The 20,369-nt window shown below is 38.4% G+C and overlaps 1 protein-coding gene across 6 annotated transcripts in view; it reads left to right on the forward strand.

Annotated features, from left to right (window-relative positions):
- Positions 1-20,369, forward strand: part of FAM13A (family with sequence similarity 13 member A) — a 431,061-nt gene that overhangs the window by 103,432 nt on the left and 307,260 nt on the right. For 4 of the 6 annotated variants that reach the window (XR_010113828.1, XM_063610246.1, XM_063610247.1 and 1 more), the window contains exon 1: positions 2,529-2,756. The exons of 1 other annotated variant lie outside the window; for it this stretch is intronic. Coding sequence is in view for 4 of the 5 variants with exons in the window: in XM_063610246.1 (XP_063466316.1) it covers positions 2,730-2,756 (27 nt within the window). In the remaining variant the exon portion in view is untranslated. Of the gene's footprint in view, positions 1-2,528; positions 2,757-20,369 lie in introns of those variants that run through there. One more of the 6 variants, XM_063610243.1, reaches the window with a different exon arrangement.

A 20,369-nucleotide genomic window follows, 5' to 3' on the forward strand; every position in this document is an offset into this window, starting at 1 on the left:
ATCAAGTTATCTCTATTTGCAGATGACATGATTTTATATTTAGGAAGCCCCATCATCTCAGCCCCAAAACTTCTTGAACTGATAAGGAACTTCAGCAAGGTCTCAGGATACAAAATCAATGTATAAAAATCACAAGCATTCATTTACACCAACAATAGGCAAGCAGAGAGGCAAATCATGAATGAACTCCCATGCACAATCGCTACAAAGAAAATAAAATACATAGGTATACAGCTATCAAGGGATGTGAAGGACCTCTTCAAGGAGAACTACAAACCACTGCTCAAGGAAATAAGAGAGAACACAAACAAATGGAAAAACATTCTATCCTCATGGATAGGAAGAATCATGATCATGAAAATGGCCCTACTGCCCAAAGTAATCTATAGATTCAATGCTATTCCCATCAAACTACCATTGACATTCTTCACAGAATTAGAAAAACTATTTTAAATTTCATCCAGAATCAAAGAAGACCCCACATAGACAAGACAATCCAAAGCAAAAAGAACAAAGCAGGAGGCATCATGCTACCTGACTTCAAACTATACTACAAGGCTACAGTAACCAAAACAGCACAGTACTGGTACCAAAACAGACATACAGAACAATGGAACAGAACAGAGACCTCAGAAATAACACCACACATCTACAACCATCTAATCTTCGTCAAACCTGAGAAAAACAAGCAATGGGAAAATGATCTCCCATTCAGTAAATGGTGCTGGGAAAACTGGCTAGTTATATGCAAAAAACTGAAACTGGACCACTTCCTTAGACCTTATACAAAAATTATCTCAAGATGGATTAAAGACTTAAATGTAAAATCCAAAACTATAAAAACCATAGAAGAAAGCCTGGGCAAGGACAAAAATGCCAAAAGCAATGGCAACAGAAGCCAAAATTGATGAATGGGATCTAATTAAAGAGCTTCTGCACAGCAAAAGAAACTATCATCAGAGTGAACAGGCAACCTACAGAATGGGAGAAAATATTTGCAAACTATGCATCTGACAAAGGTCTCATATCCAGAATCTACAAGGAACTTAAACAAATTTACAGGAAAAAGACCAGCTACCCCATCAAAAAGTGGGCAAAGGATATGAACAGACACTTCTCAAAAGAAGACATTTATGTAGCCAACAAACCTATGAAGAAAAGCTCAACATCACTAATCATCAGAGAAATGCAAATCAAAACCACAATGAGATACTATCTCATGCCAGTTAGAATGGCAATTATTGAAAAGTCAGGAAACAACAGATGCTGGAGAGGATGTGGAGAAATAGGAATGCTTTTACACTGTCCGTGGGAATGTAATTAGTTCAACCATTGTGGAAGACAGTATAGAGATTCCTCAAGGATCTAGAACCAGAAATACCATTTGACCCAGCAATCCCATTACTGGGTGTATACCCAAAGGAGTGTAAGTCATTCTGCTATAAAGACACATGCACACGTATGTTTATTGCAGCACTCTTTACAATAACAAAGACATGGAACCAACTCAAAGGCCCATCAATGATAGACTGGATAAAGAAAATGTGGTACGTATACACCATGGAATACTATGTAGCCATAAAAAGGAACAAGATCATGTCTTTTGCAGGGACATGTATGCAGCTAGAAGCCATCATCCTCAGCAAACTACCACAGGAACAGAAAACCAAACACCACATGTTCTCACTCGTAAGTGGGAGTTGAACATTTAGAACACATGGACACAAAGAGGGGAAACAACACACATCAGGGCCTGTTGGGAGGTTGGGGGTGAGGGGAGAGAACTTAGAGGATGGGTCAATAGGTACAGCAAAAGAAAAAAGAAAAACAAATTGACAGAAAAAATGGTAACAAAAATAAAAATAGGATAGTTTCCTTTTGGCTTACCTGAAGTGGCTATTTTAGCTATTAGTTCAAATATTTGGAAATTTAAAAATCTATCAAATTTTCTAGTGACAGCATGTAGAAGAGAAAGTTATTGAAAAGTCAGTTAGCTAATTTTTCAGACTGCAAATCACATATGTAGAATTATGGCTGTCTAGAAGTATGTTGCTTATGTTTATCATCAGTATATTTTTATAAGACAACTCATACATAATTAGAAGCAGTAACAGCTACATAAAATAGAGCATTTTCATTTAAAACAATTCTGATGGGATAGGATGGAAGGAAGAAAATTTTGGTAGAATTTAGCTGGTTTCTAAGGAAGAGTAGAAGAGAAAACTGCCTCAGAAAAAATGAATAATGTGCCTGCAGTTTTAAACCTGAATCTGAATACGTACATTTTTCTTACAGCTGTGTGGAGTCTGGGAAGCAAGTCTGTGTTTTCACTTTATGCACTGTTGGTCCTATTAATGAATGCCACCAGGTGACTGGCAGTTTTCTGAGCCAAAGAAGCCTGTGTGTAGGATCTAGGGAGTCAGGTTTAAAAAAAAGATGTCAGCGACTTAAGACCCGTGTCACGTGACTCCCTCTACTTGCCAGCACTGAGGCTGTGGATCAAATTTCAACTCCAGGCAGTCCTTCCAGCCATGTGGGTTCAGCGGAAAGAGAAGCAAAACCACTCTTCCTAAAATGTTAGAAGCTGCCCTTTGCTTACCTTGGGGCCTTTGAATTGGGAGCTGTTTTTCACATCAAAGAATACGTGCTGAATGGAATTTTAGTATTTTGCTGTCGTTTTAATATTTTCGTCTGGTCTTCCTCAGTTCTTCCAGACGCTTCCTGAGAGAATGGGGGCAGGAGCTCTAGCCATCTGTGTAAGTATAGGCCTTCTTCTGTCTTCTGTGTTTACTGCCAGTTTTTAGGAGAGGGCCTTGCCTTCCCTGTTTTGATGAAATGTTTGTTTAACTTATTTTTCCTTCCCAGGAGGTGGGGAAAGATTTGTTACTTAAATTCCTATCTACTTAAATGGGTATTAGGCAGGATTTGGGATGGCATTCAGCATATTTGTGCACTTTAGTTTCCAAAAAAGGTGAAAGATGCATGCTGATTTATTCCGTTAAGTCAACTTGATTTAAAGTAGAGCACTTTCAAGCATTTTAGACTTTCTTGTCCCTGAATAGTTAAACATGAATGCTTCATTATAGCTATTAGAGAAATCTTGTGGCTAGCTTGAGAAGGAATTGAAGTAACCATTAATTTATTACTTTTGAGTATATGCATGACATTTTTCTGTTTTATATTTCTATTTTCATTTAGTAATTCTGGAGTTTCTGTTTCAGCATGATTGCTCAAAGTGATGGTGGAAAAGCTCGGTTGATAAATGTTTGTGTATCCTTAAACTGTAGAAATGAATGGTTGTTATAACACAGTAGCATTAATAAATAACACTGAAATAAAATCCTTGGGGAAATGTACATATTTCTGGGGTTTTAGAATTTTTAGAATTCATGAATTTCTAAATTATTCTGCTGGTGCTTGTACAAAATCTTTTGTAATAATCAAAAATTGTCAATTATCTAATTTACAGAATGCTGTAATTTAAATTCTGATTGTACTATATAGAAAATGCATATATCTGTATGAGAATTCCACATATTTATATTTCAAGTTGCTATTGTATTCCATAGGGACATTTTATTTTCTAAAATGTATTAAATGAGAACTATCTTCTTCCTTATTATCACCTTAACTGCTCACTTAAAAAATCACACTCAGGCCAGATCCTCTTTTTTTGTGTGTGTTTCAGAAAGAGCTGCAATTTGCTGTAGCTTCTGATGGCATTCTGAAATGTTTAGAAATATCTGGGCAATTTTTGACACACAGACACCAAATGGTCACCAAATGGTCACCAGATGGTAGACCAGCCCTACAGATTAAGTTTTCTTAGTGAAACTGCAGGATGACCTTGTTTCCAGGCTCAAAACTTTTCAGCACCGTGTGTGTCACTCTGTCTTCCTTTTAACTCTGAGGCTTAGTAGCATCCAGGTATCCATGTGGTTATTCTTTTTTTATCACCCCAAAGAGTTTCCTTCAAAATCTGATTTATCTGTGTGTAAAATACTGACTTTTATTTTACTGCAGAGGTGGCCCTTCTATTTTTCTAGCTTTATAAAAGAAACAATGTAGAACTGAAAATGTGTAGAATGAGGCAGCAGATTGACCTATTGGTCATGAAGATTGGTAGTCATCTCTGATGGTCTGATTAGATCTTTACTTCTTTCCCTTGACCTGCAATATATTGATCTCTACCTTGACTGAAATGCACACTGACTCATGTATAAAACTTTATATTTTCCCTTACTTTATATCCAAAGCATGTATAAAATTTCAGTTAAAGTTGACATAAAAATTACATAGTTTAAGAGATTATTCACTCTGGTAGATGAGTAATTCTCAATCATTTCTACCCTTCTCCTTAAGGTTGGCCTTTGATTGTGCTGTGTCTCGGTTTTACTGTAGGCGGAAATACATTTTCAACAGTTGTACCATAGCATGTCTGGAAAAAGATAGCTTTTGGAGAACAACAACAACAAAAATTTTAAACATCATGACAAAAAAGGGAGAACTAAGTCACACATTAATACATTCAATGAGCCGATACACTACTTTTTACTTTGTGTAGGAATGAAGAGAAAGCTTTTCCACTGCCCTTTCTGCAATTTTATTGAAACAATTGGCAATAGATTAATAGCAGAAAAAGAGTTACAAATTTATTCACGTGTATATGGATATGAGAGTCCCTCAAATATGAGATTCAAAGAAGGGCCAGGTGGTTGAAGCTTAAATGCCTTATTTTGGGGGAAGAGAGAAGTAGGGAGCTGCAGGTAATTTTAGAGAGGTAGTAAATAATTTTTAAAGTGAATGAATGGGTTCAAAGAGCAATGGCCTGGGACAACGTTTCCCTGAGCTATGGTGAGGTGGTGGAAAGGTGAGGGGTGGAACTTCACTGTGAATGAAGGTTGTGTTTTTATGCAGATAAAGTCTCCCAGCCAATCTCTTGGAGCTATCCTCAGAAGAATAGATGAAAAGTCAGTGTGGATATGGTGACAACTTTTAGTCTCTTTTCTGATGGTTAATTTTTCATGGTTATTTGATGAGATTCTCAGGAAGTAGGTCTTAAGACAATTGCATTTCTTTTGGAAAAAGCTTCCTTAATCAAGTAAGGAAATTCCAGAGAGAGTCACTCTCAGTGCTTTAGGAAAGAAAAAGGATCAGAGAGACTGAGGGCAGGGCAGGAGAGTGGAAAGGCAGAGAGAGAGACCTTGGTTCTGAGGCTTATTTCTGAGACATTTTAATTAACAGTACCCAGCATTCCAAAGCACCATATTTTGGGGTATAGCGTTTTGAACCTCAACATTTGGGACTTACATACTTATATGTAGCAACTGCTCAAGTATCCTGCTGCTGAAGATATTAATACTTCAGACAGTATAATAAGTACTAGATATTTGTAGTACGTACGTGTGTGTGTGTGTATGTATGTGTGTGTGTGTGTCTGTGTGTGTGTGTGTGGACTCTTGAAGTGGGACACAGATTGGTTCCAGTAAACTCAGTTTCTATGTCCATTGACTAACCTACTTTATCTTCCTCATTTCTTTTCTTTTTTAAACTCTTTGCCATGTTGTTAGTGTTAAGAAATTTTGCTGTTCATGATACTATAGTAGGCTCAAAAATGTATTGCCAATCATGTGTACAAAGAAAATTTAGCTGCTTTACTGTAACAAATCTATTTTATTTTCAGTAAACCACCTATTCTGAGGTGGTGTAGGGAATTACAGTTGCCAATTCATGTTATTTTAGTTTCTTCTAGTTTTAAATGTCACTTTGGATGATTCTCTCAGGTGAATCCTGAGTCAGATTTTCTGCTTCTCCTGCTCTTCTATCCAATGTGGCATCAGGATATATTAAAGATTGGTGGGCTGAAAGTGGGAGTTTGCATATTCTAGTGGATGAAGAAGGAGGAGTTGAAATGCATGTATAGATTCTTATCCTCTGGGTATTATGGTTTCTGGTGAATTTAGGTTTCAAATCTATGACTGGTCAATTTGTGAATTGGTTCTCTTGGTAATATCAGTGCCTAACAGCCCACTCCACCTGATTCGTCCCCAGTTCATGCTGGTGCTGATAATTTCAAGAATGTCCCAGGCCTCGTAGCCTTTCTCTCTAACTTGGGGACCTCTGAGTCTTACCACCTGGTACCATCAGCTACTTTCCACGTATCCGATAGCACAAGCAGGAACGTACAATCGCGTTACAGAAAGGTCATGTACCAAATTAAAATATGCCATTCATGGGATTTATTGAATCAACTTAAATCACAGCAAGAAGAAAGAGGAAAAGGATGAGGGTAGGTTTATCTTCTTTGACAGGGCTTAAGTGGGAGGAAAGGACCACACTCCCTGAATTCTGTGTTACTTAACGTTCAAATGTCCTGTTGCTCTTGCCTTCTCTGCCATATCAGCCTTTCCTGATCATAGTAATTATCAGTTCATGGAAAGATGTATGGCAAACACCATTCTGATGAGGTCTCAGATGGAAATGAGGAACATGTTGTTGGAAACTGGAGGAAACATGATTTTTTGTTAAAAAGTGGTGAAGAATTTGACTGAATTGTTTGTGTTCTAGTATTTTGTGGAAAGAAGAACTTGTGAGCAATGAAATTGGATATTTAACTGAAGCAATTTCTAAGTAAAGTGCTGAAATGGTGGCTTGGTTTCTCCTCACTGCTTATAACTGTTTAACTGCTTATAGTTCACTCAGAAGAATAGATGAAAAGTCAGTGTGGATATGGTGACAACTTTTAGTCTCTTTTCTGATGGTTAATTTTTCACGGTTATTTGATGAGATTATAGTTTACTGTAAGCAGTTTCCTCCCCCTTGGTTTCTCCTGACTGGCATATGGTTCTTTGTACATATGTGAGAAGGGATAAATGACCTAAAGATGGAGTTGTTAATCAGAAAGGAAGCAGAGCTTAAAGATTTGGAAAATTCTCAGCCTATCCATATTATTAAAAATAAGATAGCCAGTGGGGAGAGAGAGTTCTAGGTGGGGAACACTAAAAGTCTGGCCAAGCCATTGTTTTATAAGGAAATTAATATGTATCAGCTATGTCAACAGAAGCCCGGAGCTATTCTCCAAGACAGTGGAAGAATTACCCCAAAGGCAGTTTAGAAATCCTCAGAGCTATTACTCTCATCCCCGGCCCAGAGTGCAAGTTCCTTGAAGGCAGAGTAGTTTCAAAGGAGGGACTACTGTGCCTGGTGCTTGTGGGACTTCAGAAAGTGCTACCCAGAACCTCCTTACATCTTAGGCCCAGTTCCCACACTCTAGTGCCACACTTCATAGCTGCCCCATTGTGACTCCAAAAGGCCCAGTGAAGCAAGGTGGCTGCCCTTCCAAAGGGTACAGGCAGCAAACTTTAGTGACCACATAGAGCTGTCTCTGCCAGTGCCCAGAGTGCATGAGACATAGTAGCCGGCTGCCTCTACACAGATTTCAAGGATAGGACCAACATTTCACAGAGCCACAGTGTGAGATTTAGGCAGAGAGTTGCTGCAGGACCAACCCACCAAAGCCATGGGGGCAGGAGCACCTAGAGACTTAGGGGCTCAACGTCTGCCCAGCAAAGATGTGGAGGCAGGTCCCAGTGGCCTGAAGGTCAGAGATTGAGCCAAAAAGGATTATTCTTGAGCCTTAAGGTCTAATGAAATTTGTTCCATTGGGTTTTGGATTTTTTCAGGACCTGCCATTCCTTTCCTCATTTCTATTTCCCCTTTTTGAATGGGAGTGTTTATCCTATGCCTGACCTACCTTTGTATTTTGGAAGCACATAACTTTTTTGATTTCACAGGCTCACAGCTACAGAGGAGTTTGCCTCAGTATGAATTGTACCTTGAATCTTACCCATAGTTGATTTAGATGATATTTAGATGAGACTTTGGATGTTAGACTTTTGAGTTGATGCTGGAGTGAGTGAAGATTTTAGGGACTGTTGAGATGGAATGAATGTATTTTGCATGCAAAAAAGATACGAATTTTGGAGGACCAGAGGTGGAATGCCATAGAGTAAATGGTTGTACCTCCAAAATTCACATGTTGAAACCTATTCTGCAACGTGATTTTTGGAATTGAGGACTTTGGTAGGCGATTAGGTCATGAATGTGGTGCCCTCATGTATGGGACTATTACCCCTATAAAAGAGACCCCAGAGAGTTCTTTGACCCCTCTGCCATGTAAAGAAACAGCAAAAAGATAGCCATTTATGGATCCAGAAAGCCAGTCCTCATTAGACACTGAATCTGTAGGTGCCTTGGATCTTGGACTTCCCAGCCTCTAGAACTGTGAGAAATAAATTTCTTTTGTTTATAAGCACATCCAGTTTATGGTATTTTTTGTTGTAGCAGTCTGAACAGATTAAGACAGTCTGTTAAGCTACTTCCTTGAATATTACCTATATGTAGTTGTATCTGTCTTCCTCATTGTTTCTCTTGTTCTATATTTAGTAGAATCAAATTTTCTTAGGTAGTACAACAAACAAGTATTGCATAAGTTCAAGATTCAAGACCATGATGGTTATCTTTTTTTTTTTTTTTTTTTCTTGAGATGGAGTCTCGCTCTGTCGCCCAGGCTGGAGTGCAATGGCACAATCTCGGCTCACTGCAAGCTCCGCCTCCTGGGTTCACGCCATTCTCCTGCCTCAGCCTCCCGAGTAGCTGGGACTACAGGCGCCCGCCACCACGCCCGGCTAATTTTTGTATTTTTAGTAGAGAAGGAGTTTCACCATGTTGGCTAGGCTGGTCTTGAACTCCTGGGCTCAAGTGATCCACCCCCCTCGGCTTCCCAAAGTGCTGGGATTACAGGCATGAGCCACCGTGCCTGGCCTGCCACGGTATCCTTTTAAAAAATTGATCACCACAAAGAAATTTTTAATCAATGTTTTCAGCATTAACTCTCCTCACTGTGTGAGAAATGCTTTTACATACATTATTTAACCTATTTATGCCTAGTGTTCCATTATTGGAATGCTAAGCTTGTGGGAGTTATTTATATCCCACTGCTTAAAGTCATCATCCAGGTCTGATTTTTAGCAAGAAAAATTTGCAACCTTTGGCATAAATAGGTTAATTAAACTCTCATAACAATTTTTGTTGATACATAATGTTTGTACATATTTATGAGGTACATGTGATATTTTATTAAATGCATTGGCTGTGTAATGATCAAGTCAAGGTATTTGACTTGATCACCTCAAGTATTTATCATTTCTATGTGTTGGGAACATTTCAAGTCCTTTCTTCTAGCTGTTTTGAAATACACAATACTTGTTAACTATAATCATCCTACTCTGCTATCAATCATTAGAATGTATTCCTTCTTTCTAACTGTATGTTTGTACTCACTAACACCTCTCTTTATCTCCCTTATACTCACACTCATAACACTTTTAAGTAGGTGGCTGAAGGCCCGAGAGCTCCTGGAAAATCCAAGGGTCCAAGAGTGGGTCTGGTGTAAGACCAAGGGTCCAAAAGCTGAAGAACTTGAAGTCTGATGTTCAAGGGCAGGAAGCACCCAGAATGGGAGAGAGATGGAGGGCAGAAGACTCAGCCAGTTTAGTCCTTCCGTGTTCCTCTGCTGGCAGCTGATTAGATGGTGCCCACCCAGACTGAGGGTGGGCCTGCCTCTCCCAGTCCACTGACTCAAATGTTATCTCCTTTGGCAACACCCCCACAGACACACTCAGGAACAATACTTTGCATCCTTCAATCCAGTCAAGTTGACACTCAGTATTAACCATCACAGACCGCATGGGTCATCCTTCTTTATTGTTGAGTTTGCTCTTTTCTAAAGCTGCACATTCACCAAAGAGGCTGACATTCCCAGTGAGACTATACCAGTCAACGGCAAAACCAGGATTCAAACTCAAGTGCCCTAATTTCAGATCTAGTCCTTTCCCAATGATGCCAACCTTATCCAAGCTAATATGATTGTCTATGTCTCTATAAAATAGTAATCCTACAGTTGTTATTGTTAATTTTTAAATTGCAATTTGGAAAGAACATGTTCCTTTTCCTCTTATGCTGTCAAAAAATTGGTATAAGGTATAACTCTTTGTTAGCTGGGAGTCTCTTTGAGGGATTCCTATTTTTTCCAAATTTTTTATTAATGAAAAATATCAAGCATTCATAAAAGTTGAAAGGGCACTCTGTACACTGCCCACTTAGATTTAAAAGTCAGCATTCTGTGATATTTGTACTCATTCCCTCTGTCTCTTTCTATGTTTGTATACATATGCATATATACAATATATATACAGGCGTAGACACTTCGTGTTTGAAATATTTTAGTATTTGAAGACATCATTACATTGCATCCCTGTTTCAGCATGCACCTCATAAGGATAAGGAATACTATAACTGGAATAAATTAGTTCTTACCTGATGTTATGATATGTTATTATACCTAAAATATTTAAAGTTACACTGTCTAATATCCAATACATTTTCACATTTTCCCAGTTGTCCTGATGAGACAATTGGCTGTTTTTATTTTTGCTTTTTTTTTAAAGAGACAGTGTCTTGCTCTGTCACCTGAGCTGGAGTTCAGTGGTGTGATCATAGCTCACTGCAGCTTTGAACTCCTGGGCTCAAGTGATCTTTCTGCCACAGCCTCCTGAGAAGCTGTGGTGGGAGGATTAGCCATCATGCCCAGATAATTTAAAAAATTTTTTTTTGGTAGAGATGGGATCTCACTTTGTTACCCAGGCTGGTCTTGAACAACTCTCATCCCTTTTTTTGATGTCAGTTATGCTTATATAAAGGTCTCAAACTCCTTGCCTCAAGTGATCCTTCTGCCTCGGCTTCCCAAAGTGCTGCATTACAGGCATGAGCCACCACACTTGGCCTAATTTTGCCTTTAAAAATGAGTAGACATTTTTTTTAGCAGTTTTACATTTACAGAAAATGACTAGGAAGTACAAAGTTCCCACATAATTCTTTGTCCTTACTTCCCAGTTTCTTCTATTATTATCATCTCTCATTGGTGTGGCACATTTGTTATAATTGATGAGCCAATATTGATACATTATTATTAAGTAGATCTCATAGTTTACATTAGGTTTCCCTGTTTGTGTTATGCATTCTGTGAATTTGGTAAAATGCATGATGACATGTATCCATGTTTTTCTTTAATAAGTGGGGAAACAATCAAGATTCATATATTACATTTGAAGGTTGTATATTTTAACTTATTTGAAATCTAGAACCAGTCTTTCCCTCATGACACTGATGTTTTGAAAAGTCCAGGCTGATACTGTGTTAGAATGTCCCTCCTTCTGGATTTGTTTCTTTTTTCACAGTCTCTTTTAACTTTTTCTTCTAGCTTCTGTATTTACTGTAAACTAGAAGTTAGGTTTACAAGCTAGTGAACATCACCTTAAAGGTTTTTAGCAAGAATACTTGATAAATTATGTGTTCTTTATAATACATCACATCAGGAGCACATGATAAGTCCTCTCATGATTAGTGATGATAAATTGTATCTTCTGGGTAACAAGTTAAGATGATTATAGCCAGATATAATTGTAATAGTGAATTTTTTCTTTGCAATAAGTGTATAATCTCTGTGAGGTAATCTTTTTGACACTATGAAAATCTTATTCAACAATCTTTCAGCTGATGTTTTGGCAGCTGCTGATTATCCTTGCTTACATTATTTATTAAGTGATTGTGAGAAAAAATGGTGGTTTTCTAATTGTCATTCCTTCTACATTTAACTGCAGCATACTTCTGTAAAGAAGGTCTTAACTTTTTTACCCCTTTCTCTCACTTATTACAGATTCAGGGATTTTTAATACACTATGTTATTAGTGTATTAAATATGTTAATACATAGGTTATATGTATTAATAAAAAATTTAGGTTAACTAAATATGTTATTATTTACAGTGGTTACTCTTGGTGCTCTAACTGTCCTAAATTTGCCCAGTGGGATTCCATTACACTGGCCCATAGGTCTTGTGGACGTGTCCCCTTAGGCCTTGAGCATTTTTTTTATTGCTTTCTGGAGTGAGATGTCTCAGGATCACCTTGTACTTTCCTTGCACTACTTTTATTTGGTGATGGGGTGGCTTTCTATCTTATACATTCCTTGTTAGATTTATTAACCCTAGCTCCAGTTCCTAAGAGTCTTGGAGCACATGGTTCTGAATTTAACCAGCAATGTAATCTGATTATCTTTCAAAGTACTTTAAATATATGGGCTTTAAATTTGTGAAGGATCACCATAAGGAAATACAGGCCATTGATTTCAGTAGTCTAAAATTGGATTTTGTATTAAGTTAAACAGAGCTGCATACAGGTAATGTTGGCCCCCTTGGGCCCTCGCAGAGCTGCCAGTATTAAAGGTTCTGGCGATACCATAGTGTGTCATCATTAAAAGCTCTAGCACTGGAGCCTTAAGGATCTGGGGTTATGTTCTGGCTCTAAACCTTACCAGCCATGTGTATTAGTCTGTTCTCACATTGCTGTAAAGAACTACCTGAGACCGGGTGCTTTATAAAGAAAAGAGGTTTAATAGTCTCCTGGTTCCACAGGCTGTGTAAGGAAGTATGGCTGGGGAGGCCTGAGGAAACTTACAATCATAGTGGTAGGTGAAGGGGAAGCAGGTTCATCTTACATGGCCAGAAGAGGAGGAAGAGAGGAAAGAGGGAGGTGCTACACACTTTTAAACAACCAGATCTTGTGAGAATTGACTCACTATTACCATCCACCCCCCAGTCTAATTACCTCCCACCAGGCCCCTTCTCCAACACTGGGGATTACAATTCAAGATGAGACGTGGGTGGTGACTCAAATCCAAATTATATCATTCTGTCCCTGGCCCTTCTTAAATCTCATGTCCTTCTAACATTGCAAAATATAATCATTCCTTCTCAACAGTCCCCCAAGTCTTAATTCATTTCAGCATTAACTCAAAAGTCCAGTCCAATGTCACATCTGAGATGAGGCAAGTCCCTTCTGCCTATGAGCCTGTAAAATCAAAACCAAGTTGTTTTTTTTTACCAAGTTAGTTTCTTCCAAGATAAAATGGGGTACAGGTGTTAGGTAAATATATCCGTTTCAAAAGGCAGAAATCAGCCAAAACAAAGGGGCTACAAGCCCTGTGCAAGTTCGAAACCCAGCAGGGCAGTCATTAAATCTTAGAGCTCAAAAATAATCTTCTTTCACTCCATGTCTCACATCCAGGCCACCCTGATGCAAGGTGTGGGCTCCCAAGGACTTGGGCATCTCTGCCCCTATGGCTCTATAGGATACAGCCCCTCAGTTGCTTTCCTGGGATGGCATTGATTGCCTACAGCTTTTCCAGGCACACGATGCAAGCCGTCGGTTGATCTACCATTCTGCATCCTGGAAGATGGTGGTCCTCTTCTCTCAGCTCCACTAGGCAGTGTCCCAGTGGGGACTCTTGTATGGGAGCTCCAATCTCACATTTCCCCTCTGCATTGCCCTAGTAGAGGTTCTCCATGAGGGCTCCACCCCTGCAGCAGACTGCTGCTGGACATTCAGGAGTTTCCATACATCCTCTGAAATCTAGGTGGAGGTTCCTAAGCCTCAACTTTTGCCCTCTGTGCACCCATAGGCTTAATATGTGGAAGCCACCAAGGCTTATGGCCTGTACCTCTGGAGCAGTGGCCTGAGACATATCTTGGGCCCTTTTAGCCATGGCTGGAGCTGGAGTGATTGGGACACAGGGACCAGTGTCCTGAGGTTGAGCAGAGCAACAGGGCCCTGGGCCTGGCCCAGGAAACCATTCTTCCCTCCTAGGCCTCCAGCCCTGTGATGGGAGGGGCTGCTGTGAAGATCTCTGAAATGCCTTTGAGACATTTTCCCCATTGTCTTGGCTATTAACATTCAGTTCCTCTGAATGTTCAGCTGCAAATTTCTGCAACTGGCTTGAATTCCTCCCTAGAAAATGGAATTTTATTTTTGATGACATGATCAGGCTGCAAATTTTCTAAACTTTTATGCTCTGTTTTCCTTTTATTAATAAATATAAGTTCCAGTTTCAGATAATCTCTTTGCTCATGCATATGACCATACACTGTTAGAAGCAGCCAGGTCAAATCTCAAGTGGTTTGCTGCTTTGAAACTTCTTCTTCCTGATACCCTAAATCATCTCTCTTAAGTTCAAAGTTTCACAGATCCCTAGAGAAGGGGCAAAATGCTGCCACTTCCTTTGCTAAAGCATAACAAGAGTAACCTTTACTCCAGTTCTCAATAAGCTCCTCATCTCCATCTGAGACCTCCTCAGCCTGGACTTCATTGTCCATATCACTATCAGCATTTTGATCACAACCATTCAACAAGTTTCTAGAAAGTTCCAAACTTTCTTTCATCTTCCTTTCTTCTTCTGTGCCCTCCAAACTGTTCCAACCTCTGAACATTACCCACTTCCAAAGCTGCCTTCACATTTTGAGGTATCTTTATAGCAATGCCCACTCCTAGGTACCCCATTTGCTGTATTAGTCTGTTCTCACATTGCTGTAAATGTGGGTTGTGACTCAAATCCAAATTATATCATTCTGTGCCCGGCCCTTCACAAATCTCATGTCCTTACCCGAGACTGGATTATTTATTAAGAAAAGATGTTTAAATGGCTCACAGTTCTGCAGGCCATACAGGATACAAGGCTTGGGAGACCTCAGGAAACTTACAATTATGGTGAAGGCAAAGGAAAAACAAGCATGTTTTACATGGCCAGAGAAAGAGGAAGAGAGGAAAGGAGGAGGTGCTACATACTTTTAAACAACCAGATCTTGTGAGGACTCACTCACTATCACAAGAACAGCAAGGAAGAAATCCTCCCCCATGATCCAATCACCTCCCATCCAGCCCTTCCTCTAACATTGGAGATTACAATTCCACATGAGATTTGGGCAGGGACACAAATGTAAACCATATCACCATGTAAACTTAGGCAAGTTTCTTTTCTTGGCACCTCAATTTTCCTTTTTCGTTTTTTCCCTTCCCTCTTCTCCTCTCCTTCCTTCCTTTCTTTTCTTTCTTTCTTTCCTTTTTGTTGTTCTTGTGCTTTAATTTTCTTATCCCAATGGAAATAGCTAAGAGTACATACTGATAAGGTGATTTTGAGACTTAGACACATTAATTTTTTATTTTTTGTCTTTTAAATTTTAGATTCAGGGTACATGTGCAGGTTTGTTACAAGGGTATATTACATGATGCTGAGGTTTGGGCTTCTGTTGATTCTGTCACCCAAATAGTGAACGTAATATCCAACAGGAACTTTTTTAGCCCTTTTCCCTCTCCCTCTCTCCTCCCTTTTTCTGTACCCAATGTTTCACTCCCACTATATGTGAGAACATGCTGTATTTGGTTTTCTGTTTCTGCATTAGTTTGCTTAGGATACTGCCTCCAGCTGCATCCCTGTTGCTGCAGAGGACATGATTTCATTGTTTTTTATGGCTGCATTGTATTCCATGGTTTATGTGTACCACATTTTGTTTATCCATTCTACCACTCATGGGCACCCAAATTCATTCCATGTCTTTGATATTATGAACAGTGTTGCAATAAACATATGAGCACAGATATCTTTTTGTTAGGATGATTTGTTTTCTTTTTTCTTTTGAGACGTAGTCTCACTCTGTCACCCAGGCTGGAGTGCAGTGATGCGATCTCAGCTCACTGCAACCTCCGCCTCCCAGGTTCAAGTGATTCTCCTGCCTCAGCCTCCCGAGTAGCTGGGATTACAGGCACCCACCAGTACACCTGGCTAATTTTTGTATTTTTAGTAGAGATGGGGTTTCACCATGTTGGCCAGGCTGGTCTCAAACTCCTAACCTCAGGTGATCCACCTGCGTTGGCCTCCCAAAGTGCTGAGATTACAGGCATGAGCCACCGTGCCCAGTCGATTTATTTTCCTTTGATGTATACTACCCAGTAATAGGATCGCTGGGTTAAATGGTAGTTCTATTTTTAGTTCTTTGAGAAATCTCTAAACTGCTTTTCACAGGGGATAAACTAATTTACATTCTTACCAACAGCATATAAATGTACCCTTTTCTCTGCAACCCTGACAACATCTGTTGTTTTTCAACTTTTTAATTATAGCCATTCTGACTGGTGTGAGGTGAGATCTCATTGTGGTTTTGATTTGTGTTTCTCTAATGATGAGTGATGTTGAGCATCTTTTCATGTTTGTTGGCTGCTTATATGTCTTCTTTTAGGAAGTGTCTGTTCTTGTCCTCTGCTCATTTTTAATGGGGTTATTTATTTTATTCTTGTTGATTGGTATAAATTCCTTATCGATTCTAGATATTAGTCCTTTCTTGGATGCATAGTTTGCAAATATTTCCTCCCATTCTGTAGGCTGTCTGTTTACTCTATTGATAGTTTCTTTTGCTGTGCAGAAGCTCTTTAGTTTAATTAGGTCCCAATTGTTATATTTTGGTTTTGTTGCATTTGCTTTTGAAGACTCACTCATAAATTTTTTGCCTAGCCTGATGTTCGCGAGGATATTTCCTAGGGTTTCTTCCAGGATTTTTATAGTTTTAAGTCTTACACTTAAGTCTTTAATTCATATTGAGTTAATTTTTGTATACGGTGAAAGGTAGAGGTCCAGTTTCATTATTCTGCATATGGTTAGCCAGTTTTCCCAGCACCATTTATTGAATGGGGGCCGTTTCCCCTTGTTTATTTTCGAGAGACATTAATTTTAAACCATGTACAACAGTGTCTGTGATACAGTCAGTCCCTTCTATGTGTTAGCTATTATAAAAACTCAAGGCTTCTGAAATTTGTCCTATTTACTGTATTGATGAAAGCCGTCTTTATTCAGGTCTTAATATCATAATTATTGATGTTGCTTCTGAACATACCTTACTTTGTATTAAAGAGACCATGAAACATGTAAATAACTATTTTTCTCTGCTACAAGAATATGGAATTTGTTTTTCATTTCTAGCAAGTGCACTCATCTTTACAGCATGTGTTTTTTGTTCTCACCACTATCTATTTGGAGACAGTGTTAAGACTGTGGCCCCTGGACTCAGCTTGCTTGCCTGAGTGTGACTCCTGGTTGCGCCACTTCCTTATGCTAACTGGAGCACTTTACTGGCATCTCTGTGCCTTTTGTGAAGTGGGAATCACAAAAGTATCTTCCTTCCTAGAGTTTCTTTTTTATAGGATTTAATGAGTGAAGCCATTTGAAGTATTGGCAGCCCTGACTGGCATAGACAGTAAAGACTCCATAAAAGTTCACTGTCATTATCATTTTAATTTTTTTCTTGTCTCTTAAAACTTTAATTTTCTATTTTCTCTGATAATTTTAATTTTTTTCTGGGTATTTTAATCAGAGAGAGAGAGAGAGAGAGTGTGTGTGTGTGTGTGTGTGTGTGTGTGTTGTTACAGAACAGAAATGAGTTCTGGCTAATTTCAGCATAAAGAAACTTTACTGGAAAGTTACTGGAGCAGCTTACCAAATGGAATGAACAGTGGAAGAATGAACAATGTCAGAAAGAGTCAATGAAGGACCATATCTGCTGCAGTGATGCAGATGGCAAATGCGATCACCCATCTTGTTAGAGCACTACAGTAGTACTCATTTTCTGTCTTTATGATAAGCCACTCAAGCTTCAGTGGTTTGCAGGAGAAGGGAATCTGATTCACCTGGTGGAGAGACTGAGCCCCCGTCTTCCCTAGAGGCAAGGCAATCATTTTGGGTAGTATTGTTATCAAAGCTGTTCACAGTGAACATGCAGTCATTCCCCAAAACACAGTCCGGATTTGTTATTTGGAAAAAGGACAAATGGAGACTAAGTGTCCCCAAACCACAATAAATATTTACTACAATCAGTGTATTTTGTTAACTATCCTATTTTCTAACAAAAAGGCATCAACAAGGTCAGCAGTACTTAATTATAAAAAAGTATACTGGTATAAAACTCAGGAGATCTGGACTCTAGGCACAGCCCTTTTTGACTGAAACTACAACTTTTTAGGTCCTGATTTTCTTACTACTAAGGCAATAGTGTAAGAATTAGAAGGCTCCTAAGGATTATTCTAACAGTAAAACCTTAAGGTTCTGTGGTTGTCTTTGTTATGTGGGAACCTATATTGTTTTTATACACACACAAACACACACACACACCCATGAATATGCTCCAGATAGTCCAGTCTTCACACTCAAGTGATGCATGGGAATTTATATGCAAACAAAAGTTTAAACAGTTAAGGTAGACTCAGAATACCTTAATTAGTAACTTTTTTTTTTTTTTTTTGAGATGGAGTCTCGCTCTGTCGCCCAGGCTGGAGTGCAGTGATGCGATCTCGGCTCACTGCAAGCTCCGCCTCCCAGGTTCACACCATTCTTCTGCCTCAGCCTCCTGAGTTGCTGGGACTACAGGCGCCCACCACCATGCCCGGCTAACTTTTTTTTATTTATTTTATTTTTATTTTTTGTATTTTTAGCAGAGACGGGGTTTCACCATGTTGGCCAGGTTGGTCTCGATCTCCTGACCTCATGATCTGCCTGCCTCGGCCTCCCAAAGTGCTGGGATTACAGGTGTGAGCCACCGCGCCTGGCCCTAATTCAAGGTTTTAAACTCAAATATAGACAGAATTTCTAAGAAAACCTTGTGAATTTCTAGGAATAAATCAAGGAATTGTGATAAGTACATATAAAGTTATTTTATCTTCATTCAAAGGTCATACTTACAGATTTTAGAAAATTAGAGATGTATGGAGAATAGTAATTAGGTCATCAGAATATTCAGCAATGAAATGTGTCTCAACCATGTTTCCCTTTTAAAAAAGTAACCTTTATAGAGATGTTTACCACAGGAATGATTAATTAGCTTTCCATTACTTTAAGAAGAAATCAGAATAATAATTCCTAGAAGAAATAGGAGGAGAAGGAAAAGGATTATGACAATCAGTACTCAATGAGTATGCCAGGCACTGTTCTTACTCCTTTACGTAAATGAACTCATTTCTACCTTGTACATTTCTATGACATACAAACTCTTGGTATTCCCATTTTATAGATGAGGAAATTGAGGTACACAGAGGTTATATGACTTGTGCAAGGTTATAGCTAATAAGAGTCAGAATGGGATTTGATCCAGTCTTGTTCCATAGTCTATGCTCTAAACCACTATGCTGTATTCTTTGTGTAAGCAGATAAAATAAGATAAAATGTATGTAATTTAACTTCACTGTCAGCTGTTTTTAATGCTACACTTGAAATTTTTTTTTAAGTTTTGTCATTACTGGTTATTTTTTAGCTGCTTGCTCACCAGATATACCTGGTTGAAATTTCCCATGGATTCAGTTGAAGGAGATTGATGCATTTATAAACCTACAAGAAAAAGAAATTATTAACTGTTACAAGTTTGACTTAATTAACAAAATCATAAATTCCTTGGTAACAGAGATCATGGGTTTTGCCCATACTGCTACTACTCCATAGTAGCTACCCCACGACTTATTTATAATGTTAATAGACACTAAATCTGTATTGTACCTTTACATTGGCTGAAATTTCACTGGAGAAATATGGCTCTCAAATATGACCTATAAAAGATGCAGATATGTTAGTAAAAGCTGACCTGATTCTGAAGATTATACAATTTAAAATCAAATTGAGATGACAAGTATCCTACTCAAAGATTATAGAATTAACTTGTAATTATCTTATGTCACATATAGCATTTATAAGTTTGTCACTATAATTGTACATAAACTGCACTATAACATTAATATAAATCTATTATAATTAAGGAGAGGAACATGGACGGACCTAGAGCAAGATGAAACTGTCTCTTACTAGTTCTCTGATTTTACCAAATAACTTAACTCTGGTTTTTGCTTCCTCAACTCTAGATTGAACGTAATGTTTCTACTCTTAGGATTCTTTAGTGACTAAATGATGGTGATTTAAGTCATTTAATAGTATTTCCACATTGGTAACCTGCTACATTCATTCTCAAAAAGTGGAAGTTTCCTCCAATTTTACTGCTTCTGCCCCCAAATAAGACCATTCGCATTTTGCCATCTCTCTTTTCAGTGTTTGGTTTTATTAACATATACAATAACATTTATATAAGACACATGCTTAAAAAATTCCTCTTTGCCTGGATGCAGATTTTTATTACAAGGAAGAAACAAACTCTTATGAATTTTTCATTATGTTATTAACTTGAGGTAATTGAATCTAAGTTGCATTTTTATTTATAATATATATAATACAATCTTGTTGAAAAATTTAAAATTGCGACTACCTAAATGTTGTTTCAAAGATTTGAGGGCATTTTGAACCTCAGTAAGAACTGAGTTGATATTATGTTCCAGAAGATTACTGAGATATTTACAGATGTAATCAAATCAGAGAACTATAATGGTCATTATACA

The sequence above is a fragment of the Symphalangus syndactylus genome, chromosome 10 (assembly GCF_028878055.3).
Source record: "Symphalangus syndactylus isolate Jambi chromosome 10, NHGRI_mSymSyn1-v2.1_pri, whole genome shotgun sequence".
Taxonomy (NCBI): Eukaryota; Metazoa; Chordata; class Mammalia; order Primates; family Hylobatidae; genus Symphalangus; species Symphalangus syndactylus.